This window comes from Sporothrix brasiliensis (genome assembly GCF_000820605.1).
Source record: "Sporothrix brasiliensis 5110 chromosome Unknown Cont18, whole genome shotgun sequence".
Lineage (NCBI taxonomy): Eukaryota > Fungi > Ascomycota > Sordariomycetes > Ophiostomatales > Ophiostomataceae > Sporothrix > Sporothrix brasiliensis.
In genome coordinates this window covers 3,164,025-3,187,974 of record NW_024467137.1, presented here as the reverse complement: position 1 = coordinate 3,187,974, position 23,950 = coordinate 3,164,025, and the positions used below count along the sequence as shown (strand labels likewise).

At 59.0% G+C, this 23,950-nt stretch overlaps 9 protein-coding genes across 9 annotated transcripts; 2 read left to right on the top strand and 7 right to left on the bottom strand.

Annotated features, from left to right (window-relative positions):
* Positions 1–363: 363 nt before the first annotated feature.
* SPBR_02025 (uncharacterized protein) lies at positions 364–1,051 on the bottom strand (the record flags this gene model as incomplete). The annotated part of the gene is made up of 2 exons (XM_040760334.1): positions 364–781; positions 864–1,051. The coding sequence occupies 2 exons, from the start codon at positions 1,049–1,051 to the stop codon at positions 364–366; spliced, it is 606 nt and encodes a 201-aa protein (XP_040619843.1).
* Positions 1,052–1,697: 646 nt separating this feature from the next.
* Positions 1,698–2,098, top strand: SPBR_02116 (uncharacterized protein; the record flags this gene model as incomplete). Its single annotated transcript, XM_040760425.1, has 2 exons — positions 1,698–1,753; positions 1,819–2,098. The coding sequence occupies 2 exons, from the start codon at positions 1,698–1,700 to the stop codon at positions 2,096–2,098; spliced, it is 336 nt and encodes a 111-aa protein (XP_040619842.1).
* A 428-nt stretch (positions 2,099–2,526) lies between these two features.
* Positions 2,527–3,401, bottom strand: SPBR_01956 (nuclear cap-binding protein subunit 2; the record flags this gene model as incomplete). Its single annotated transcript, XM_040760265.1, has 3 exons — positions 2,527–3,049; positions 3,142–3,239; positions 3,330–3,401. The coding sequence occupies 3 exons, from the start codon at positions 3,399–3,401 to the stop codon at positions 2,527–2,529; spliced, it is 693 nt and encodes a 230-aa protein (XP_040619841.1).
* A 628-nt stretch (positions 3,402–4,029) lies between these two features.
* On the top strand, positions 4,030–7,125 carry SPBR_01281 (uncharacterized protein; the record flags this gene model as incomplete). Its single annotated transcript, XM_040759592.1, has 2 exons — positions 4,030–4,368; positions 4,444–7,125. The coding sequence occupies 2 exons, from the start codon at positions 4,030–4,032 to the stop codon at positions 7,123–7,125; spliced, it is 3,021 nt and encodes a 1,006-aa protein (XP_040619840.1).
* An 807-nt stretch (positions 7,126–7,932) lies between these two features.
* Positions 7,933–11,619, bottom strand: SPBR_01235 (phosphatidylinositol 4-kinase; the record flags this gene model as incomplete). The annotated part of the gene is made up of 5 exons (XM_040759546.1): positions 7,933–7,972; positions 8,052–8,256; positions 8,334–11,223; positions 11,292–11,478; positions 11,540–11,619. 5 exons carry the CDS (start codon positions 11,617–11,619, stop codon positions 7,933–7,935), a joined length of 3,402 nt encoding a protein of 1,133 aa, XP_040619839.1.
* A 1,951-nt stretch (positions 11,620–13,570) lies between these two features.
* Positions 13,571–14,716, bottom strand: SPBR_01830 (uncharacterized protein; the record flags this gene model as incomplete). The annotated part of the gene is made up of 1 exon (XM_040760140.1): positions 13,571–14,716. The coding sequence occupies one exon, from the start codon at positions 14,714–14,716 to the stop codon at positions 13,571–13,573; it is 1,146 nt and encodes a 381-aa protein (XP_040619838.1).
* A 2,223-nt stretch (positions 14,717–16,939) lies between these two features.
* SPBR_01638 (uncharacterized protein) lies at positions 16,940–18,481 on the bottom strand (the record flags this gene model as incomplete). Its single annotated transcript, XM_040759948.1, has 2 exons — positions 16,940–17,733; positions 18,058–18,481. 2 exons carry the CDS (start codon positions 18,479–18,481, stop codon positions 16,940–16,942), a joined length of 1,218 nt encoding a protein of 405 aa, XP_040619837.1.
* A 434-nt stretch (positions 18,482–18,915) lies between these two features.
* Positions 18,916–20,869, bottom strand: SPBR_01486 (xylulokinase; the record flags this gene model as incomplete). The annotated part of the gene is made up of 2 exons (XM_040759796.1): positions 18,916–20,720; positions 20,803–20,869. The coding sequence occupies 2 exons, from the start codon at positions 20,867–20,869 to the stop codon at positions 18,916–18,918; spliced, it is 1,872 nt and encodes a 623-aa protein (XP_040619836.1).
* An 868-nt stretch (positions 20,870–21,737) lies between these two features.
* SPBR_01481 (cation efflux family protein) lies at positions 21,738–23,707 on the bottom strand (the record flags this gene model as incomplete). Its single annotated transcript, XM_040759791.1, has 2 exons — positions 21,738–22,363; positions 22,456–23,707. The coding sequence occupies 2 exons, from the start codon at positions 23,705–23,707 to the stop codon at positions 21,738–21,740; spliced, it is 1,878 nt and encodes a 625-aa protein (XP_040619835.1).
* Positions 23,708–23,950: the final 243 nt, after the last annotated feature.

The window sequence follows — 23,950 nt, the reverse complement described above, 5'->3', positions numbered from 1 at the left end:
AGTGTCTGTTTTGATTTTACGAATGGGGTACCAAGGGTTCAGGATCTGTGCGACCTTGTGTACTGGGCGTTACTTTGGGGAGGGCGTTTTGCAACGGATTTTAGTGCTAGATATGACGCGTGACGACGCTGTCGCTCTGCACGATGACACCAATCATAACATGGTACATATTTTCTCGCATTCTGGTTCTTTCACTGTGCTCATGACTGTTACTGCGCTGTAAACGTAAACAACGACCGCGTCTAGTTGGAACTGGTATCAATGGTGGGTGTCTATCATAATCCTCGTCAACCCCATCAAGCTGTCTAGGAGCGAGACTTGCTCCCTTCCATCCCTGTGCCCCATTTTGCCGCCTGAACCGTCCTATAAGTACTTCTTGCCAGCAGCGGCCACCCGCGCGCGGAACACCGGACTCCGTATCTCCATGTTGGCCTTGTAAAAGGGACTCATGGTCGTCTTGACCCAGTTCTCGTACACCTCGTTGAAGAAGTTCTTGATGGCCTCCTCGGTGGCAGCGCTCGTGGGGTTCGCCCCGATGGATGTCGACGCGCGGGACGAGGCAGCCGCCGTCACCGCAGACGATGCATTGTTGCCTGCGCCCAGGAGACCGCTGGCGCCCATCAGGGGCCCGCCTGCCGCGCCCATGCCGCCGGCCCCGGAGCCGTAGGCAAACGCATTGGACGCCGTCGTCGGCTGGTGCAGCAGCAGAAACTTGGCGTTGGAGCCCGTGATGAAGCACGACACGTAGTTGTGGAAGAACTTGTCTACGCACTTGAGGTACCTGGAACATGTGTCAGGGGGGAGACGCGCGACAACTGGACGACGGCAGGGTGTAAGTAGGTAGGGGTAGGGGGGGCACGCACATTTGGCCGTTGCCGCCCCATTGCACCTCCTCGACAACGTCGAGGCTGCTGTGGACGACAAACTGGTTCAGGTGGCGCGCCTGCTCGGCAAAGTGCGCCTGGCCATCGCCGCCCTGCTTCGACGTGCCAAACTCGTACTCAAACAACGGGTTGTCCTGCGTGCCGACAATGGCAAAGTAGTAGGACATGGCGGTCTGGGCGGTTTTGAAGCGGTCCTCTCCAACGGCCGACTGCAAGGGGAGAGAAGTGGAAACGGGGGTGAGACTGGATTTCCCGTCGTGTATCTCGCGTGCGTATACTCTCGTCGGTTTGCTGGCTGCTGTCGTTCGTCTGTCGTGGCCGTGCCTCTGTCTTCGGCTTGTATCGTCGTCACTTCGAGGCACGCTGTGCGTGATGCCCGTTGGCTGAAGATGCCCCTGTAACACAGTAGCTGCGGCAGCATGAAGCTGTATCTATTTTAGCGCCTTGGGGTTCAAGTCACGTGCTGTCGTAGTCGGCGACTTTCGTTCAATCTTAGACACAATCCAATTACAGTAGCTGTGTTGAACAAGAAATCTCGTTTAGGGAGTATCATCTACAATTCTTTAAATGCGAATTAATTATCAAACGACAACGTCGTGTATCTCTACGTGCTGCCGTGGAGAGTTGCTGTCCAGCGAGATACTGACGCGGCTGCCGCTGTTCAACTCAATGGCTTGATGTGATTGGCCAATAGCCTTACGGCTCCACCATGTCCACCTGTCGACAGCCTCGAAAAAAATCGACCGCCAAACTCTCGTCTCTCAAAGTCCACCTCACCTTACTCGGCCAAACCACAACTCCGGCGCCCTCACAATGTTTGGTCTCGGCCCCTTTCGCGCGACGAACCCGCTCAGCGGCGGTCTTCTATGGTACGAAGAGCAACATCCAGGCTGTCCGCCCTGCCGACTCTGGTCTAACTGTCCCCTCTCTGCAGGAAAATCCCATGGCGGCTGTCCCGGTTCCAGAAGTACCGCCAACGCAAGCGGCTGCAGGCCGTCGACACGGTCATCGGCACACTCGACACGGCGCTCGCGAAGCAGGGCCAGACGCTGAACGCGCTGGAGCGCTGGAAGGAGGAGATGCCCAAGGAGGAGGAGATGCAGGCACGCGACAAGTACACAATCTTTGACCGCAAGGCGAAGCGGTATCGGAAGGGTATTCACAGTACGTTCGGGCCCTCCACAGACGAAGGAGAGGATCGATGGGCCCATTGACTAACTGTTATTAGGACTACCGAAGTGGACAAGAGTGTCCCAGAGAATTAACCCGCCGGGTTACTAAGAACGACGTTGCGAAACGACGACGACGACAACGGAGACCTTGGCCCTCGTGTATTCTCCTTTTTACTTACCGCCAGCATATGGTCTGGCTTGTACGATATCCCACAAAACATCATGTGTATATAGAAATGAAAACGAACTGAACGTTTTGGGCGTTCCGCTTTAATACGAAAGTCGCAATTGCAAAAGGATGCTTACAAAAAAAAACAATGAACCTGATCAACCAATGATCCTCATTTGGCGCGTTGGCGTGCACTGCAGACACGACACGTTGGAAAGAACTGAATACAATAAACTCCCTAGAACCCGTAGTTTTTACCCTTGACGTGCAGACCATCTGCACCCCATCCTCTTTGGAGGGCTCACCGGACGTCATCAAAGTCGCCCTCCAGCGCTGCGTCGCGACCGCCCCCGTTGCGGTAATCGCGGTCATGGCCCCGGTTGTTGCGCCCGCCCCGGTCATACCGGTCGCGGTCACGGTCGCCCTCCCGCTCACGGTCGCGGTTGGCACGCCGCTCGCGCTCGCGCTCCCGTTCGCGCTCCTGTGCCGCGTCTCGCTCCATCTGCAGCGCCCGGCCCAGGCCGCCGCGGCCCTCGTCAAAGTCGTCGCGGTACTCGTCGCGCACCTGGCCACCCGACTTGCCGCGGCCGTACTGCCGGCCCTCCTGGAAGCCCGGGTCCAAATCTGTGCGGATGATGCGCTCGTCCAGCTTCGTGCCGCCAATGTACTTCATGCAGTCGAGGGCGTCCTGGTGCGTGTAGTACTCGACGAAGCAGAAGCCGCAGGGGGTCTTGTTGAACCGGTCGAGGCCCATGATCAAGCGCTTGATCTCGCCGCACTTGGAAAACAGCTCGTAGACTTGTTCTTCGGTTGTATAGAATGACCTGGAGGAAAGGATTGTTCGTCAGCTTCACAGCTCTCATTCGTCGAGGCCAATTGGAGCGCGAGAGCGCGCAGCGCAACCGTGCCAACCTACAAGTTGCCCACGTAGAGCGTCGTCGCATTGGCGAGGGGGTCTTCCGCAGGGGCCTCGGCCTCAATGTCGTCGCGGTGGCGATGGTTGTTCCGCCGTCTCTGGCCAAAGGGAGCGAACGTCAGCAAAAAGGACAAAAGGTCACGATGGAAGACGGTAACGTCAGTGCAAGGTCACATAGGCACACCCACCTTCGCATCAAAGTAGGCGCTCGGCCGATCCAGACGGTCGACCGTGCTCTGTTGTTCCTGTACGGGAGCCATGGTTGTGTTGTGCTGGAGGGCTCGTCGCAAAAGCCCAGTCGTCGAGCAGAGAGGCGCAGACAGAAAGAAAGTCGTAGACGCAAGGCCCCATACAGCACAGTTCACTTTTAGCGGCTGCAGGTCCGGCGCCAGTGAACAGTGGGGCGCCTGCCTTTCTTGGGCAAATGGGCCCATTGGGACAATTTGTGGCTGGTAAAGCTTGAGCCACAGCATCTGAGTCGCTCCTGCCATGCAAGCCGCAAAGAAACGACCGCCGCGCTTGCCATTTGCTGCAGCGACGCGCCCCCCAAAAAGTCAGGTCCCCAAAAGTGGTTGGCAGATAGACACAAAAAATCACCATCGTCAAAATGAGCCTCGTCTAAGCAAACTCCCTACTCCCTGGCCACGACTGCCACAACTATCCTCGTTGCGCACAGCCGGCATCCTTTGGCGAGATAGGCGGCCAGCATTTCGCCCAGAAGATTGATTGCGCTGCCACAAGTCCAGGCTTCTCGATCCAAGCTGCACAACAGAGGAGCGTCTTCTGCTTCGTTTCCGACGTCTGCTTTTGCACATTTGTCGTCTCCTCCTCAAACGTGCCTTTTCCTTCTCTCGCGACCCTCGTCCCCGTCTACAAGATCCTCGAAAAATGCCGAAAATTCGTTCGTTCACGCCGGCATGGCTGTCCACGGACTCAACCGACGGCCGCGGCCTGTTCGCATCCTCGGCAGCAACTGCACGCAAATCGTCCCTGGCCGCATCAACAGCCAGCCCACACTCAGCCTCCGCCTACGGTAGCCCCAAGAAGCAGGCATACATCCCGGGCCCCAAACGGACGATTGCCCGGCGGGGTACGGAGGTGTTTGTTGCGAATGGACGGGAAATCCGGTGGGCAGATCTCGTCTCGATGAAGGACGCGTGGGAAACCACACAAGACGGCTTCACCAAGAGCACGAGCAACACGGCTCCCTCGACACCAGCCTACCGGGTAAGCCTCCTTGTCCCTTGTCCTTTGCTGATGGGGTGTGGTGCGTAGTCCATGTCTCTACTAACACGCAAGCAGACACTCAAGCCGCCCGTCGCCAGCGACATCCGGCAGCTCGTCATCTCTCCGCAGGCCAACTACATGGCCATCCTCACCACGCACACCGTCCACATCTGTGTTCTGCCCGATCCGTCCCACCTCGTGGCTGCCCAAGACCCCGACGTCCCGCTCAAGACGCGCTACTTCACCCTGGGCCCGACCACCCACGTCACGACGCGCCAGCCCGTCGTTTCGGCCCTGTGGCATCCGCTGGGAGTGAATGGCTCCGCCATCGTCACCATCACGCGAGACGCCGTTGTCCGCCTCTGGGAGATCTCGCCTGTCGACCGGTGGTCTTTTGATGCGCCGTCCCTGTCGATCGATGTGAAGAAGCTTGCCGACGGCACGTGGCTTGACCAGGACTTTGGCGCGTCAGCCAACACCAACACCGGCTACTCGCCCGACTTCTTCGACATGGAGGTGGCAGCGGCCTGCTTTGGGCCGCGCAGCTCGGGTGGCTGGTCGTCCATGACGCTCTACTTGGCCATGCTGGGCGGTGACGTGTACGCGCTGTGTCCCCTGTTGCCCAAGCGCTTTGCGCCGCCCACGGCCTTGATCCCTTCTCTCTCTGTCGCCATCGTCTCGAACCTGGCCGCTGTCGAGGACGACCCGAACACCACCCCTCGCGCCAGACAACTCGCCCGCCAGCAACTGGACTGGATGACCCAGATCGACAACCAAGAGCCCACAATTGTCGACTCGGCCGCGCAGTCCGGCCACGAGCCACCCACTGAAATTTACACACGGCCTTCCAACCCGAGCATCGTTCCCCGATTGCAGGGCCCGCTGGAAGTCGATCTGGACGACGAGTCGGACGACGAGGGCGAGAGCCTGATCGGCGAGCTCTGCGACATTTTTGTCATCGGCGAACGGATCGACACCGAGTTCCTGACGGGCGACGACGACGAAGGCGACGAGTTGCAGTACGAAGATCTGATTGACAGAGAAGACCAAGAGGGCCTGTCTCTGCCCGTCATCTGCTTGGTTTCGACAACCGGCAAACTGCACATCTGTCTCGACCTCGTGGGCGTCGAGGCGCAGTGGCTACCACACCGCGGCCACCACGCCCACAAGAGCAGCCTGAGCGGCAGCATCCTGAACGGCCGGTCATCGAGTACAGCGTCGCTGGATACGGCACCCTCGTCTGCACGTCCTCTGCTGACATTCCAGGTTGTCGACGTCGTGCGGGGGTCGGAGCAGCGCCCCGGCGGCTGGTGCACATTCAGTCCCGACGTCACGTCGCGCTACTCGTTCTACATTACCCACCCCGGCGGCATCACCAACATCTCCCTGTCGTCGTGGGTGTTCCGCCTGGAGCAGGAGCTGCAAGAGAGCACGGACACGGGGGCTGATTTCCGGGTGCGGCAGCTCGTCACGGGAGAGAACACACAGCGGCAGCGGGTGTACACGCACAACCGCGACGAGGCCCTGGCGACGTGCACATCGCTTCTGGACCCTGATCTTGGCTACTTTCTGCTCTCTGCGACAGAGCACGCACCAGTGGCCATGTGCTTCGAATCCCCGGACGGTGAGGATGGCGGCTTTGGCGGCGCGGCCCCCGGATTCGAAAGCAGCAGCCAGAACAACAACAATACCAGCAACGCTGCTGCTTTTCAGACGACAGCGGCACGATCCGCCGCCGAAGAGGCCGAAGACAAGGCGGTGCTCGCTCTCGATTTCTGGAAGGCCCGGCCGGCGTTTGAGACGCCGCCCGAGCTGCTCGCCAAGTCGGAGCTGTCGCAGGCCAAGAACATGCTGTTTTCCAGCCGCTACCAGATGCTGCAGCACCAGGAGGTGCGTCTCTCACCGGCGACGCTGGCCATCTTCACCAACGCGCACAAGCTCGTGGGCAAGGAGACGGGCCGGCTGAACCACGCAGCGGCGCAAATGTTCACCAAACTCGAGGACCTGCCGATCCACCTCCGCGAACAGGTCGAGTCGACCTACACCCTGAAGCGCCGCATTGACATGATTGCCGGCGAAGACCAAGGCGCCGACGACGACCAGGACGGCGGCCTGACCGACAATGTCCGCCTGCGGCAGCGTCTGCAGCAGGCCCAGGACCGGCACAAGGCGTTGACGGAGCGCATGGAGCGGCTGCGGCGGACGTTTGGCCGTGCCTCGGCCCGGCCGCTCAGCGACAAGGAGCGTGTGTGGTCCCAAGAGGTCCAGGCGCTCGATACCAGCCTGCAAAAGGCGGCGGCGGTCCCGTCCGATGCCGACAGCAGTGCCACCACAAACACAAAACTGCTCGGCCCAGCCTCGCCGTCCAAGGCCGCCAGCGACATTGGCCTCCGCGTCGTGCAGATTCGCGGCCTGTGGGATGACCTGTCCAAGCAGGCCGACGGCATTTTGCAGAAGAGCGGCGGCGGCGGCGGCGGCGGCACATCCACGGACGACATCAAGTCATCCGTGGCCTCGCTGGTGTCCGTGAATAGCCGGACCAGCACACCCTCGCCGCCGGCCTCTGTGACGGGCAACACGGCCGGTGCCGAGGGCAGATCTGGCACGTCCGCTTCGTCTCGCCTCAGCCATGCACTCCAGGTGCCGGCGGACGTGCGCAAAGCCAAGATGGCCCAGGTCACGAAACTGCTCGAGCGCGAGACGGCCATGGTGGAGGCGGTCACGGAGCGTCTTGAGCGGCTGGGCGTGACCTCGTAGGCGCGCAGGATGAAAGAACGATTCCCTGGGAAGGGCGTGGTTTTGATTGTGATTTTTACATGAGGTTTTGCAAGAAAACTGGAAAGACGGAAAGACACGGCATGATGGGGACGGCCATTGGAGCATGTGTCATTGGAGCATGTGTGGTGTATTTGTTACGAGCCATTTACTTTTCTGTACGAGTAAATACCTCTTTTTGTCAGTAAACAATGCATGCTAATCAATCACTATAGAAGAGAGCATATGCCTAACCTGGAAAAAGTCGTGCTCACCAAGTGATTGTCAAGCATGTATATATACAGCGTATCCACGCGCTTGCATTGCTCCTTTGTGAAAATAGCAAATTTGTGCTGGAACAACAATACCGCACTGATAATTAAATGCTGACGACGTGGTAGTTGGCCTGGTCACATAATTGGAAATTCACATATTAGACAGCATCCCAAAACGTGTAGTCAAAAGGGCCCATAGGCCAGTGCCATTTCTGCCTGGTTTATCGTCTGTATGTGCAAGGTTTTCCACCTTTTTTCTTTTCCAAAATGATGTGTATAAAAAGCGCGCCAGTGCTAGGTTTTTTTTTTTCAACGTCGTTGCCTTGCTGTTGACAAAGAAGTGCAAGCCAGATATAGTTAAAAAAACAATAAAACAGAAAACAGAAAACAAAAGTGAGAGAAAAACGACCAAAAATATAAACAAGACAAAAACAAACAGACGCCGTGATTCGTAGATGCTGTGCCGATGCCTCCTACAGACATGATATCGGCCGTCGCCCATTGCCATTTCCGCCAATGCGCCCCCAGGACTTTACTAGTAGATCCCCTGGGTCCTGTACTGGAACGTGTCGTAGCTGTAAACACAGATTAGCCATACTGCTACCAGCATAACTTTATGATCAAAAAGCGGGTGCCAAAAAAAACGTAACGTACAGGCGCGTGTAGTAGCTGCCGAGCGATTTGGCAATGAGCTCTGTCTCGACAAACTGCTCGGCGTCTTCGGCACTCAGGTGCAGCTGGAAGCGTTGCCGCAAGTTGGCCGTCGTCTGCGTCACGCCGGCCACGAAACACGGCATCTTGGAGTCGCGGCCCATCATGCTGACCAGGTCAATCACATTGTCGGCAGACTTGCGGAGTGCTGTCAGACGAGTTAGCCCGAGATACATATGCACACATACATACAAAAAACATCGACACCATCGTCCGGGCACCCACCTTGGAAAGCCTGCTTGCACAGACGCTTGTAGTCGTCAAAGTCAGACGACCCAATGCCGCCCAACACCTCGACATACTCGTGTGTCAGCTTAAAGGGCGCCGCCTCAAAGGCCACCGAGCCGGGCGAGTTCGACAGCATAAAGCCAAAGTCAATGTGCACAATGTGGCCCTCGCTGTCCACGAGCACGTTGCCGTTGTGCCGGTCCTTGAGCTGCAGCACGTACGAGATCATGCTGTACGCCGCGAGCGACCGCTTGAACGCGTCCACGCCAGCCCGGTGCGCCTCGCTCTCGGACGCGCCAAAGGCCTTGACAAAGTAGTCCTTGAGCGTTGCGATACGCCGCCGCGGGTTCTGGCCGGACTCGATCGAGGCGAGCGTCAAGCTGCGCTTGATGGAGTGCAGCGACACGCCATTGGTAATCGTCTCGATCAGGCCCGAGGACTCGCCCGTCACCAGGATGCGCATCTGCTTCACCCACACAGACACGCCGGCGTCCTCCCAGATCTTGTCGCAGACCGCAATCAGCTGGCAGGCAAACGCCTCCTGCCGCAGATCGGCGCCCGTCTTGACAATCACGCTGACCAGGTCCCAGTTCTTCATCCAGCCGTACGGCGACGACCGCCGGATGCGCTCGCGCTTGATGTCCCAAGCCTCGCCAAACACGGCGGCACTGGGGTCATCCCGGTCGCCCTTGCGCTGCAGACCGCCCGTCTTGAAGTCGTTCTCCATGCGCGCAATACCAGCGTTTGGGTTCACAGACGTAGCGGCCGCGGCCGCGGCGGCGTCTGCCCCGGCAGAGGCGGCCGCATCCTCGTTCTCCTCGCTGCTGCGAACGAGGGCCGGGTCCGAGACATTCACTCGGGATCCCTCCTCGCTGGCCAGACCAAGCGCGTTGACCGGCGGCGTAGGCACAACGGCATTGTTGACATTAACGCCCGTCTTGGCGACAATGGTATCAAACGTCGGGCCATGGTTGTCGTCAATGTCAAAGCTCTGCTCTTCGAGGCTCTGCATGCTGGCGATGATCTTGGCACGAATGGCAGCCACCTCTTGCCGCGGTCTCTTCCCACTGGTCTGGTCCAGTTGCGCCAGCATCTGCGAAGCCGTCCGCATGTGCGTGGCGAGTGCCGAGAAGTCGGGCTGGTCGGCACTGTGCTGATTCCGAATCATGGGAAGCGTCATCTTGCGGAGAAGAGGCCCGGGGCTACTGGACCTCGACGTAGAAGCCGCAGAGCTACGCGGAGTTCCGTCAGACAAGGCGGTTGGTGCGGTGGCGTTTGACGAGGTCGGCGCACCACCTGTTGATGATATCGATCCTGCACCTCCGCTGGCGTGTCGGTTCGCAAGAGAAGACGAAGAAGAGTGATTGTTCAGCGGATGGCTGCGATGCGATCCGCTGCCAGCGACGGCTGGCGACATGATAGAGCCAGAGACGCTTCGTTTTGTAGAGGGGAAAGCGCCGTCGTCCTCGTCGTCAAACGGCTTGAGCATAGGCGAGTTTCCGAGATCGCCAGACGTCGGCTCAAACACACTGTCAATCGGCGGCTCCAGCAACGCAGCTGCCTCTGCAGCAGCAGCCGCAGCGGCTGCTGCATCCGCAGCTCGTGTGCTTGGGTTCCGAACCGAATCTGAAAGGTCGAATATGCGTTTCCGAGACCCCTGCTCTGCCACAAGGCTGACAAGCAATCTCTGGTTGTCGGCCGAGTCTGGATCAAACGTGAAATCTTCGCGCAAAATCTCTACCATGAGCAAATACGGCACCTTCTCCGCACTGTTGAGCACCGTGGATTCAGCCGGGTTCAAGCGAACGATGCGGTGGTGTCGGCTGCGACTGGGGATGCCATTCACCAGAGACGGCGGGCAAATGACCGGAATGTCGACTTCGGCGGGCAAGTCTTGGCCGATGAGGGCCAGCTCGGCACGCAGGGCACTCAGCCGAGCGGCCTTCGGAACGCTGACCAGCCGGTTGGAGATGTCCTCGAGGGCGCGCAAGAACTGGGTTTCGCATCGGAAGTAGTTCTGTCGCAGTAACCGGGCCTTCTGTTCGGACGTCATGTCGCCTACGCTGGCGATTCGTGGTTTTGCGTGATGGTGGGAGTGCCGACGAGAGAGCGCCGATATGCTGTCTGGTGGGTTGAGGCCTGCTGATACGGGCGTAGGGGGCCGAGTGGCCATGCGCGGCGATCGCATATCGGGCAGGGGCAGGGACGACGAGCTGAGCCGCGCTTCAAGCGAGATCGATTCGAGGTGTTGGTGTTGAGCGCTTGGCGGTAGCGACCGGCGGTTCGGCTCCGAGGGCCGAGCGGGAGGCGCGTGAAGACTCGACGAGGAGCCAGGTCGTGACGAACCGGATGTCTGCTTTTGGCGCTGCTTCGGTGACCGGATCGACTGATCCTTGGGCGGCGAACGCATTGTTTCGGGAGGGCTGTTCGGTGTCGGAATATTGGTCACCGTCTCTAATGCCCTTGCGGCCGTAGCAATGCTGGACCCGCTGGAAGCCCGGTTGATATCCTTTGTGCGCCGCGACTTGGTGGAGGTGGGTGTGACCGTCTGAGACCGTGCCGGCCTCTTTGGCGGATCGTTTTGCTCCGTGTCAGAAGCACCGCCAGCCGCCGAGGTCTCTCCCGGCGGGGCCGGTTTGCGTGCCTGGGCAATCGCCATGGGCCCTGCCCATTGTGGGAGCATGGGAAGGCCAATGCTGGCCAGGACAAAGCTGGCAAGGACGGTGACTGGCAGGACATTTTCGGTGATCTTTTCTTGGCGGGACGTGTCCGGAAGGCCGAAAACGATATGTTGGACCTTGTTGTAAACGCGTCGACAAGTTTGGAAGGCATCTGTCTGGGGGTTCGAGGAGAGATCGTGGAGGTATGTTTGGAAGAGCCAAAAGGTCTAGCCAGTTAGAAACGCTGCGGATGTCATAGAATCATGAGGAAAGGAGAGGTTAAGGGGAGACGGACGAGAAGTGCAGCCGTCACAGATTCTTCACAGAGGTCCAGGAGAAACTCCTCCAGAGCCATAGACTCATTGTTGACGCTGATTATAAGGTGGCACAGCTGGGGGAGGAAGAACTCGATGTCCTCGTACGGGAACTGGCGCAGCTTATTGCAGAGAACATGGTGAATGCCAATGTGGTCGGCATAGCGGCTATAGGTCGGCCGGTTAGTTGTGCGAAGAGCTGCCAGCGGAGGGACAGGGTGCCACTCACGAGAGGTAGGACACAGAGAGGAACGGGTCTGAGTTAAAGACGTCACTGTCGAGGAACCGCTGGAGCAGATGCCACGACATTGGGCGGAGTGGGGTTCGGGGGTGTCAGCTATGGGAAAGGTTGGGCGGCGGCTGAGGTCGATGTGCGAGGGCTGGCAGCAGACAGACACGAGACGAGCAGTGGTGTCCTCGTCGAGATGGTGTGTCTACTGCTGGAGCGCCGGGAAACTCGAGGGATGGGAGGGGAAACGTCGGTGGAAACGAGACATCTGAAGGTGGCCGGCGCGAGAGAAGAAAGCGGACTAGGAGGGCGAGCTCAAAGAGGATCGAAAAGACATCTGAGGTCAAGGTGACGAGGTCCAAAAGGGAGTGGCGAGGAGCCAGCGATCGATTCGAGGCAGACTGAAGCTCAAAGTCGTCCGTCGCGACAGATCGGCATGTGGTGGGTGCTGGAGCCGGGGCAGGAGCACGCACAAGCCGCCCAAAAGAGGAAATGCAGGCTCCAGAAAGAAAAGAAAGGATGTCGGAGATGTCGGGCGGGTAACGGGGCGCGGAAGAGCTGCGCTGGCAGCCGGGGCGTTGGCTGTGAGCGTGTTGCGCGTTGGTGGTTGAAGTTGAGGTTGAGGAAAAAAGGGGGGAATAATACAGCAGGCGGTGGAATGCACAGAAATGCACTGGAGATGGGGATCGCGGACACGGAAGTAGCGGAACAAGCGGGTCACGGCCGACCAATGCACGGAGCGACCAAAACACCAGACGAGGAAAAGGGAAATCGTAGCAGTGTCGAAGAATGCGTCGAAGCATAAAAAGAGTGTGTGTCGATGGCAAAATAAAATAACAAAACAAGAAATCGAGCAACAAACGATTGGGGTGACAAATAGGAGCTACTCGTAGACAATTGGAAGGAACAAAGGGCGTCTGGCGGAGGGTCAAGGGAGGTGCGACCGGTGCGTGTGAGACACGAATGGGCGGCAGGCGCAAGTCAGGTCTACGTTCTCGACGTCTGTTGAAAAAGACGCTCCGCGTGGAAGGTGCCGAAGCCGATTCGAACAGGTGGTTCTTGCCATTTATTCTGTGCTTTCGAGTTGGGATGGATGAAAGAGGCAGCCACGACCCACGGTCCACGGCCCACGGCAATAATACGTCGTAGCTAGTACGTTGTAGGGGTCCTCCTAGACGCGGTTTCAATGCTTCAGATGGCGACGAGTGGCCTCAATTGGCCTCAATTCCCAATCTTGCGTGGTGGGGCTGACAGTTGGGGTTTTGCCAAACTGTTCAGTTCGTGTCCAGTCCAATGTCGGCGTGTCTGGCAGGGGACAAGGGGACAAGAGCCACTGAGTAAGAAACAAGGCCCGCTGCAGGGGATAAGGCTACCAAGACAACAGCCCCGAGGCAGGAGACAACTAGGCCCTCTTCGGGATAGGGCGTCCCACTGCACAGAGAGCTTTTTAGGGCTGTACGAGAAACGGACACGAATGCGAGGACATCGGCTTTTGCCTGTGATTCGAGGCCTATCACGAAAGGCGTAATTTGCGTGTCTGCATGTTTTCTATGCAAGGCTACATTGGGAAGGGAGGATAGCATACATTAATGTGTTGGCAATTGGCATTTGGGCGACACAAAGGGAAAAAAAGGCGTTGCGACGTAGACGAATGGCCAACGGAAGACTCTCTGCCGTCCAGAGAAGCTCATTTCTGGAGAGGCCATGATGCCAGAATCTATGAAAACGCAATGCAAATGTATTGTATCGCGAGTGAAACAACGGACCGGTAGACTATGGAAAAGCTCGAGTTTCGACTGGAGGCAGAGCGGCTGTGGTGAAGAGTCAATGACAATGGAGATCATGACCAGCTTTTGTAAATAATTTTAAAACCCGTGCATGTAGATGAAATGCTGAAAACGAGATGAAAACAACGTGACGAAAGAGAGTGAGAGAGAGGACCACCATTCCCCATCACGAACGCAATGCTTTCAAAGTACGCCCCTAAATACATAAATCAATAACGCCCAGCAAGCCCCAAACAGCGTCTTTCTATACCTTCTTCTTCCGGGCAGGACGCCCGCGCTTCTTCGGCTGCTCGTCCCCACTGTCACTCTCAAACTTGAGCTTCGTCCCGCTGGCGGGTCCGCCGCTGTTGGCATCACCGCCGGCCGCGCCCTGGCCGCCCGTGCTGTTGCGCGGCCCACGGCCGTGCTTCTCCTCCGGGTCGACCTTCTTCACAATGTCCCGGAGAAAGTCCCACTGGTCGTCTGACTCCACAACCTGCTTGAGCATCTGCGCTGTCACGCGCTTCGAGTTCTTGGTGCGCGCCACATCGGCGCTCTTGGACACGAGGTTCACCATGAACATCTCCAGGGCCTTGCCAACGGCAATCGGCGTCTGCTGGGACACCTTGCCGACTTCTTCATCCGCCTGCATGATGCGTTTGATGCGGGCCGTCGGGAACTTGGTGCGTACGGGTGACGTGAGAACAACGTGAGCTACAGGTGGCGCTGCGCCCACGGGGGCTGCCAGCGAGCCTGCAGCATCTGGTCCTGGTCCTGGTCCTGGTCCGCCCGCTGCGGCGGCGGCTGATCTTCGTGGCGGCATCCCCTCTGTTTTCGGGGTGGGCGATGCGGGCTGCGCGTAGTTTTGCGGCCGGTCGTAGGGCGGCTGTTGTCCCGGTTGCTGCTGCAACGCCAAAAACGGGTCGCTTTGATACGAGTCGTTTGCAAAGAGATCCTGCTGCTGCTGCTGCTGCTGCTGCTGCTGGTATGGAGGAACAGAGTAGCCCTGGTAGTACGGCGGCTGCGCAGACTGGCCCGGTGGAACGTAATAGGACTGCGACTGCCGTTGCTGCTGCTGCTGGTGACCCGGCTGTGGTGATGTCGACGGCTGCTGTGGCGGTGACTGCAGAAACGACGACAACTGGCCCAGGTTGTGGGGCGGCGGCGGCGGCGGCGGCGGCTGGTGTGCGGTGGAGTAGTGTTGTGGTGGGGGTTGGTAGTAGCCCTGCTGTACGGGAGACTGTACGTGCTGCTGGGGCGGGTAGGAAGGCTGCTGGCCGTACTGTTGCTGCTGGTGGTACGCAGGGATCTGCTGTTGGTGATGTTGATGTTGCTGAGTTGGTGGTGCCGGATCCGAGAAAAAGGATGACAGGTCCGGAGACTTGGGAGCGTAACCCCCGTCGCCCGACATGGCGCTTATGTGTACTATTGGTGGCAGGGCGAGGGAGCGCGCGCCCGCCTTGCTAATATCGACCTTTTTTTTTTTTTGGCGGCGACGGCGGCGGGTTTTCGGGTCGTATGGGTTTGGCCTTTTGGCTTTTGGCCTTGTTCACAGCTTGCTTGACCCGTTTGGGAGTTGAAAGGGAGCTATGGTGTCCTGTGCGCGAAATTGCAGACTTTTAATTTGGCAAGAGCTGGAGCTGGGACGACTTTGCTGCTTTCGGCGGCAGGTGTGGCCCACAATGCGAGTCTCTTGAAAAGTTGCCGCTGGCAATTGCCCGAGCTCTGCCTGGGAAAGAACCGTAGAATGAGGAAGAGGCAAGACTGCTCTGGATTGGTGCCAATGGGTGTTAGTAGAGTCGCCAGGAAGGGAAGGAAAGACGGGGGAGCGTGGAAGTGGGGCTGGTGCGTGTTGTTGGCGCATCCGCGAGTTCCCAAATCATAAAAGGAAACAGCAACCCGACAACACAAGGACCGACAACACAGGTGAAATGGCTCGGAACCTGTCGTCAGGGCGTATTGTCACAGAAACGTATTGTTGTTGGAGGAGCCAGCTGCCTGTACGCAAAGAATGACAGGTGCCAATGCGTCTCGAAATAATGCGGTGTGGTGGCAGCGGCAGGGGACTGTGCATATTTACCTCGAATATGCTCCTCACGGACTCGACTCCGTCCTAGGACTTTTGTACCGAAAAAGAGCTGTTGCCTGTACGGAGTATTGTGCGCAACTGCTTGGCAATTCGGCAGGAGCGCACGAAAAGACCGTCGACCAGTTAAGGCAAGTCACGCTGGAACAACGTGTGTATTGTGTATCGCATGCAAAGGGAAAGAAGGGGAGCCTTGGCGTGGTAAGATGGAATAAGACGGAATAAGGCGCTGCAATTGGCGTATTTTGGAGGGGTGGACAAGCTATTGGGGGTCAGAAAAGGAGGAAAGAGGCATGTGTTGTGGAGTGGGAAGGGGCGAGTCGAGCTCTCCGTCGTGGTCCTTTCTCGGCCTTCCGCGTTCTTCCCCCTTCAGGCCATCGGATTTTTCGTGGGACATTGCGGCCGTTTATATGCGCGACGCGGCGCCAGGCGCGACTTCCAAACAAGGAGCGGGGCAGAGGGGTGTGGAATGCCCGTCTCTGATTGGCCCAAAATATACGGTGCAACACACCGGAGCCTCCTTCCTCGCTTCCTCGCTCCCCACCAACACGCCCAAGCTTCCTGAATCAGGCCCAGAGCTAGCAACGCCTCTAGCTTTTGCCCGTCTTTGTCTCTTCATCGACTCCTTGCCGCAACACCACCAGACACAGAGGGCGTATCTACGCTTCTGTGCCCACGCGACAGCGCATGGCGCTTTGCAAGCGCACAATAACGCACGATGCGTACCGTTCTGCCCTCGCCTACAAACAGACGGGACGCATGCAAAGAGGAACCGCGGAACGAATATGAGTGACACTGCTCCTCTTGCTCCTCTGGACGCGTTGTCTCTGGCTCCAAGTCTCCATGTCTCCATGTCTCCATGCGAGCGTGGCTATGCCTCTCCATCCATGAGCGCCAGGGGTCGGCATGGTAGGCAGCGGGAACACGGGGCGCTCGAGACGCGCAGAAGCTACAACGGCAGAATACTCAGATCCAAATGGCAAATGGCTGAGCCGCAGATCGTGTGCAGCCTGGATAGACGGATGGGGTTTGCGAGGAGACCAGCCGCTCAAGCCGAACGGTGTGCAACGACGCAGGTGCGCAAAAGCGTGTTTTATGTGACACAAGAGCACAGTCGCCTAATTAGAGTGGGTATACGAATGTACCGCGCGTTCACTCCCGCTATTGTGGCTCTCCGTCATCGAACAGTGCCCGCTGAGCAAGTGCTCTGCAACCAGCTGTGACGGGGCAACAGTGACGGGGCAAGGAAAAGCGTCAAGATCAACCCCTCGACGCCGCAGTGATGAAAAACGAGCAACTGAGGCGACCACAAGGCCGCGCATCGATGGTCGAAGCCGAGCTTGTTTGTTGCGAGCTCTGGTTCTGATGTCTGCGCGGTACGCCTGTGACGGTCCTTTTTTTACTTGATCTAATCTGAGCGGCGACCCCGTGGTCCTTGTCTTTTGCATGAATGCTGCGGGGAGTGTTCCGATGCGTGCTCGCCTTCGAAAATTCCAGACTTTCTCTCTTACGTTCTCCCGTCATAGATGTGTGACGTAGCCGCTCCAGCTAACGCATCCTTCGTGTTACTTCGCCGACGACGCGACGAAGCCCTTCGAAACGCCGGGCATTCGACCGCGCGAGAAACAGCGACGCAACTGGCCATGCGTGCACGCCAAGACCGCCATCGTCCACGCTCGTCTGCACATCCACGCCGTCGGCCTGCAGACGGTCGACCCATGCGCGGATCTCGGGCGCGAACACCTCCTCCGCGCCGTATGTTGCAAAGATGCCCTTGGCTGGACAGGCTCGGCGCCACCATTTGCTTTCGCGACAATGGCCCGGCGAGAGGACGGGGTCTTCGCCTGAAATCCCTGGTGCGCCAGCCGTCTTGCCCTCGTACAGGGCTGCGTAACTCACAAGCGTCTCGGCGTCGATGTAGTCATTCGCCGACCGGCGGTATCGCTGCGACCGCAGAGTCACCCACGGCGATATGAGGACAGCCATACCCGGCAGCGGCAGGGGAAGGGGCGGGGGTGCAGGCCGTTCTAAAGGGGGGGTCTGGGATAGCCGGAGCAGCAGGCTAAGCACAATCGTGCCGCCAGCAGAATCACCCGCAACCACAATGCGCGCAGGCTCTCCCTGGGCCGCCGTAGACAGGACATGGGCGTAAGCGTGGGCAGCCTCGTCGATCTGGGCTGGGAAAACAGCATCCGGGGCCAACGTGTAGTCTAAACTGAAGATGGCCGGGTTCCGGAAGCCAGCGGGCTTCTCGTCCCCAGGACTGCCTTCCATCAGTAGAGCCGCCCATGCGAGCAGAAATTCCAAGTAAAAGTGCGACGACCCGAGAACGAAGCCGCCTCCTGTACGATTGCGTTAGCCGACAGAAAGGCCCTCTCTGTGTGGACTTGAAATCGCGACCAACCGTGGACAAAGAATAGAACAATGTCGGGCGGGCGGCTTGCATCGTATGTTATCCACATGCCTTTGAAGTGTTCCTGTCGAACGATGTTAACATGGAGTCAAAGGGGCGGCCTGCAGGGAATGCCCTACATCGTGATGCTCTCGCCAGCGTAGTGTGGACACCGGCCGAGGCCGTGGCCATGGCATGAGTGAAGCCGCAAAGGGTGGCAGAAGAAATGTGGTAAAGGACAACACGTGAGAAAGAGCGGCCCGTACGAGCCGACGGGCTCCAAGCGCCTGCAGCTGCCGAAAGCGGTGAAATGGCAGTGCCACCGACCGAGAGAAGAAGACGCGGCCAACACGGGGATCCGTATGAATAAAAGCCCAGCGCACGCAGCAGAGCACGACTTCTTCGAATAGGGAGGGCCGCTGCTGCTGCTGCTGCTGCTTCTGGCCGCCTCGGCCGCGCCGCCAGCCTGCAAGCTGCCGGTGCGCAACGTCGAGTGGCATTTGGAGCACAAGAAACGGCAACGCCTGCAGTATGGACGCAAAGGTTGCGCGCATCCCCGCCTGCAGGAGCAGCTGCGGTGCAAGGCAGACGCAGAAGACGAGGCAATGGAGCAGCGAGACGGGCGGTAGCAGCACTGGCGGCGGTGTCGCGTCGTGGCCGCGCCGGGGCCGGTGCGGAGCCGGCAACGAGTGGCTCATGATGTCATTGTCCTTGGCCGGATGCTCTATGCCGAAAACGACGCGTAACGAATGCTTTTTGTCGCGGTTTGTCGCGGTTGTTGGTCGTTGGTGATGGATGTTGTTTTGTCCAAGTTGGAATTGCGTGGTTTTGGTGACGCTGGTCGGTATCTGGGAAGGACGGCAGAAACCATAGCAAAACGTAGTTGGCTTTTCGCAGGAGACATCATCGGATCATGACACACGGATCGACGCTATTTTTAAACGCGAATTTTTAAACGAAAAAAGAACAATAAAAGGCATTTATTTTACAAAGCACCACAAACGCGACAAATAAATACCGTAGAAAATCAAAATGTATTTCTAAACTGTCATGACACGTCCTGAATTTTTATTGTATTTTACGACGCGCATAGTCGCCGAGTTTCGCTGTCTATTGTGTTCGCGTCTGGGGGTTACTTGGCGTGACGCTTTGCCTGCTCCTCACCGAGGATCGTCTGCTCCATCTTGTCAAACGCGCCCACAACATGGCCATACTGCGCAAACTCCTTGGGCCGATAGCCCACGTCCACCTTTTCGATCTGGCCCTCGGGTGTCCAGCGCTTGCCAATCAGCTCGTCAAACGTCTCGTGCTCGCTCGTGCGCTCAATCGACCACAGCGCCTTGTACGCGCCACCCAGCGCACACGCGTTGCCGCCCACGTCGAGACGGTACACGCCCTCGGCGCCGCCCAGCACCTCGCCAAGCACCTGCGCAATGGCCGGGTTGAGCGAGCCACCGCCGACAAGGTAGATGCGGCGCGGCTGCGCGGGGAGGCGCGGGGCGTCGGCCGTCGCACCGGGCTGGTCGTGCACGAGGGGCTGCGAGCGGAGACGCATGGACAGCGCCTGGGACTCGACAATGAGGCGTGCATCCTGCTCCGCCGACGTGTGCGCCGCGGTCGCCGGCGCGAGGTCGCTGCCGTCGGCCGGGTTGCACGTGTACCGCCAGGTGCCCGCAGGGATGTTGGGCACGATCTCGTTGATGTAAAAGTAGAGGCCAAGCTTGGCCTTGTCGCTGCTGCTGTCGCCGCCGCCACCAGCACCCGACAGCCCCAGCACAGGCGTGTCCAACACGGCCTTGTTGAAGTTGGCCCACGGGTCGCCGCCCGCGGGCGCGGGCGGCAGCTGGTCGCGCACCTTTTCGCGCGCCAGGCCGCCGTTCTTGTAGCACAGCATAAACATGTACTGGCCGGGCGTCGTCGGGTGGTTGAAGAAGTGGTAGCTGGGGTCGGGCTTGTAGTGCGGCGTGACCATCAGGAACGTCGTCGACGTGCCGAGGCTGACAATGGCGTCGAGCGGGCGCAGCGGCAGCGCCAGGATGGTCGCCGGGTTGTCGCCCGTGAACGGGGCAATCTGGCAGTCGGCCGACACGCCGTACCGCTGCACAAAGTACGACGCGATGCGGCCCATGCTGCCGCCACCGTCCACGCGCACCTCGCCGAGCTTCCGCCGCAGGTCGGCCGCGCCGCGCGCGCCGTTGCCGGCCGCCAGCTCCAGCAGCGGCTCCGACCACTGCTGGTGGGGGATGTCCCAGAGGTCCATGCCGCACACGTCGCTAATGTCCATGGGCGCCAGGCGGCCCAGCAGCACCGAGGCCACAAATGACGACACGAGCGAGATGCGCGCCGTCTTGGCGTACACGTCGGGCCACTTGCGGCGGATGCGCATGATCTGCGTGCCCGTGAAGCGGTGGTGTGCGGCGCTGCCCGTGACCTCGGCCAGGCGGTGGGGACCGTCCGCCTTGGCGTCGTCCTGGGCGAGGCGCGCGTCGAACTGGTCGCACTCGTCCTGTGTGCTGTGGTCCTGCCAGTTGGGGGCCCACGGGCGGGAGAAGGACCCGGCTAGGCGGTCGGCCAGGCGGTCGGCAGGCGCGGCGGAGGATGCAGTCGTGGCACGCGTCGTCGTCGTCGTCGCCGCCGCTGCCTGCAGGTCGGCCAGTTCTTGGGCGGCACCCTCGGACCAGTAGACGCTGCCGTGCTGCTGGCAGGAGCCGCTGATGGCGCGGATGCGCGTCAGGACGCCGGGGCCGTTGCTGAGGTCGTGCAGGCGCTGGAAGACGAGGTCGATGGCCTCGAGGAACAAGGCCACGGGCGCGTAGACCTCGCCCTCTTCGTCGTTGACGAGAACGCCCTTGGTGAGGCCATACTTTTCGCCAAAGTCGGCGTCGAAGTCGACCTTGGCCTGGGCGACGATGCTGAGGTCCGAGGCGACCACAATGGCTGGTGGTGTTAGTAGACACGGACGAAAACGAAGACACGGCTAGAAGAATCCCCTGAAGCATGGCAAGTCTGTGCTGCCTACCTTTGAGCTGCTGGGTCGAGAGATCGAAGCCCAAGTACAGGGGCCCCTGGGAAGCACCTGCCGCCATTGCGATGATGTCAAGGTGGGTTGGGGTGAGTTGTGGAAGGAGCGCGGAGGGGTTGTTGCGAGGAAGGAGCAACCGCTTTGCGCAGCGAACGACAGTATAATCTGAGACGTGGACGAGAGACGAACGTAGCTGTCAAGAACAGAGTTAATACACAAAAGCCTGGACTCCAGAGCTTCTATTCAAAACCACGAGAGATCTGATATACCGCGAAAAAGGCGGCGACAACTACCCCCAAAACGGCTTCCCCAATTCTTCCAATTCAGTCAAGTAATAGCCTGTCGTCGACGGCAAAAAATACACCAAAAAACAGGGGCAAACGCCCCCCACGGGCGATCCGATGACCGCAAGCTTCGCGCTAACTGCCGACCTTTTCTCAAAGTACCCTGCCGCGTCGAGGTCTCGATGTTCTGTGGTGTCGGAATTCCCATTTTCGGAGGGGTTCGAGGGGTTGTGGCGGCAGCCTCGTCGCTCCCATCGCTCTTTCCATTTAGGCTAAACTGCCGTCGACACCCGCTGCAAAATGTATTTTTCCATTTGCTGGGTAGGCTTAGCCCGCCGAGCCCGCATATCGGCAGCTTAGGTGGGCCTGGCCGCATTTTTTCATCTGGTATTTATTTGGAGAATTTGGCAATTTGGCGCACACGTGGAATTTGGAAGCAATACATTGTGAAGCTGTGGCTATTCCCAAGAAAATGATGTTTGTATATGTTGTCTTTCTTTACTTTTGTCTCTATCTCTCTTTTCTCATATATTGAAACAATGGAAGGCCGCAATGGAGCGCGGAATCTTCCCACCAGTGCAACCAATTGGCATTCATACAAGAGACGTACGTGGCTGAAAGCAGTTGGATGGCGTTGTTTGCCGGCCATCAGTGTTTGTGTGGCTTCCCGTTCTGGTCATGATCGTGGTCGTGGTCGTCGTCTTCGGGCTCGGGGCTCGACCGTGGGCTGATGTCGCCCGAGATAAACTCGTCAAACTTCTCGACCGTCTCGTCCAGCCTCACAAACCGCACGTGCACCCGCCGCACGCCGCGCACCGAGCTGCCCACCCGTGTGCGCACAGCATCCTCAATCGACCGCACATCCTCGACCGTCCAGTCGCCCGGCACCGCGAGCTCCAGGTCCACCAGGTAGTTCTGGCCCGACTTGACGCCCGACACGTCGCGCAGCTCCGCCAGATGCTGCTGCCCATTGGCCAGCAGGGCACCGCCGTCGAGCGCCTTGGTGACGCTCTTGCGCACGGACCGCTTCACGTCGTCGTCGATGCTGCGGTCGGCCAGCTCGTAGAGCGCGGCGGCCGTGTTTTCCCAGCCGGCGCGGATGACCAGCAGCGAGATGAAGAGGCCGCCGACGGGGTCGAGCCACGACGCGTCGTGGATGAGGTTGGCGCCGAGAATCGCCAGGAGAGTCACGATGCCTGTCAAACTGTCGACGCGGTGGTGCACGGCATTGGATGCAAGGACCGACGATTTGCGTTCACGGGCAACCTTCATAGCTGAGAAGGGTGTGGTTAGTTTTTTTATGTTCATGCGTGTATCAGAGTATTATACGGCTGGGTGGGGAGGGGGGGGGGGAGTGAGTACTCACTCGCTCGGTAGAGCCACTCCTTGACAAGCACGGTGCCCAGCGCCAGCCAGGCTGCGTGTAGGCTTGGGCCGTCATGCCCATGGCTGTGGCCGTGGCCGTGGCCGTGGCCGTGGGCCATGACCTCGGCGGCAGCTGCTGCATCCAAAAAGAAATGCGCGTACAGGATCTGTAGACTGCTCATGCACATGAAAATGCCGCCGCCGAGTAGCATGCTCGACACGCCCAGCGACCCCAGGCTCTCCACCTTGCCGAAGCCCGTGGGGAACTTCGCCGTCGGTGGACGCAAGCTCCACGAGACCGTGGCAAGCGTCAAAATGTCCGACGCCAGGTCGGTCAAGCTGTGCCAGGCATCGGCGACCATGGACTGCGAGTTGAAGTAGTAGCCGCCAGCGCCCTTGGCTAGGGCCATGCCCAGGTTGCAGTAGAGGCCAATGCGGGTGATGCGGACGCCGGCATCGTTCTTGTTCTGGGACGTGAGGTAGGCATTGTCGTGGTGGTGATGGTGGCCGCCGAAAAGGCCGTGCGAGTGGGCGTGGGCGTGGTCATGGCTGTGGCCGTTGTCGCCGTCCTTTGCGTTGGATGCAGCGTGCGAGTGCGAGTCGTCGCTTTTTGACCGTGCCTGGATAGCCATGAGGGCCGGCAGCCAGCGGGCGAATTTGCGCCGTTGTTTTCGAGACAAAGAAGGTGTAAATTGTGCCAATGTTTCGGAAGACGACGACGACGACGACGACGAAGAAGAATATGATGGTGATGACGATAAGGACGCTGATGACGAAGACGGTGCCAATGGACGGCGGAGCGTGGAAAGCGACGGAGATCTGGGCGCTGGCAGATGTGATGGTGACAGCGGAGGTCGGCTGGCGCGTGATGTTAATGTGAACGTGGCTGACGTAGAGGAAGGAAAGATGGTCGGAAGCGCAGTCGACGATGAGGTCTGGAACACGCGACGCTGCGACGAAGATTGATGTGGTTGAGGTGGCCTCAGTGCCTGGCTAAAGTCGTAATGGTGTTGGCGGTACGGTTGGCCGGTGGTGCTGGAGTGGTGGTTGCAGTAATAATACATGCGGCAGTTGCTGCGGTTGGCTGCGCTGCGATTGCAACTGTAGTGCTGGGCGCTTTGATTGCTGGGGTAGAGCGGATGGCGGCTGGTGTGAAACGGAGCTCGGACAGATCCAGCTGCCGCCCTGCACAGCACATTCAGACGCAGCGGCCGGCCGCTAGACGGCCCGTACCAGCAGAGTGGTGACGGCATGCTCTGTGAGGGCGACAGTTGGGGGCGTGTGTTTCGAGGCAGAACGTGAAGCTTTGGGGACAGCGTGGGACGTGAGACGTGAACGATAGGAGAGGATGTCGTTGTGAAGGATCCAGAGGCAGGATCCAGGGGCAAGAGCGGGGGACGGACAAGAACAGAAATCGCAGGAAGGAGCGGCTTTGGCCAGATCAAAAGGGAAGGAGGGTGCGGGAGGAAAGCAGGAAGCAGCTGGGCTAACATGAA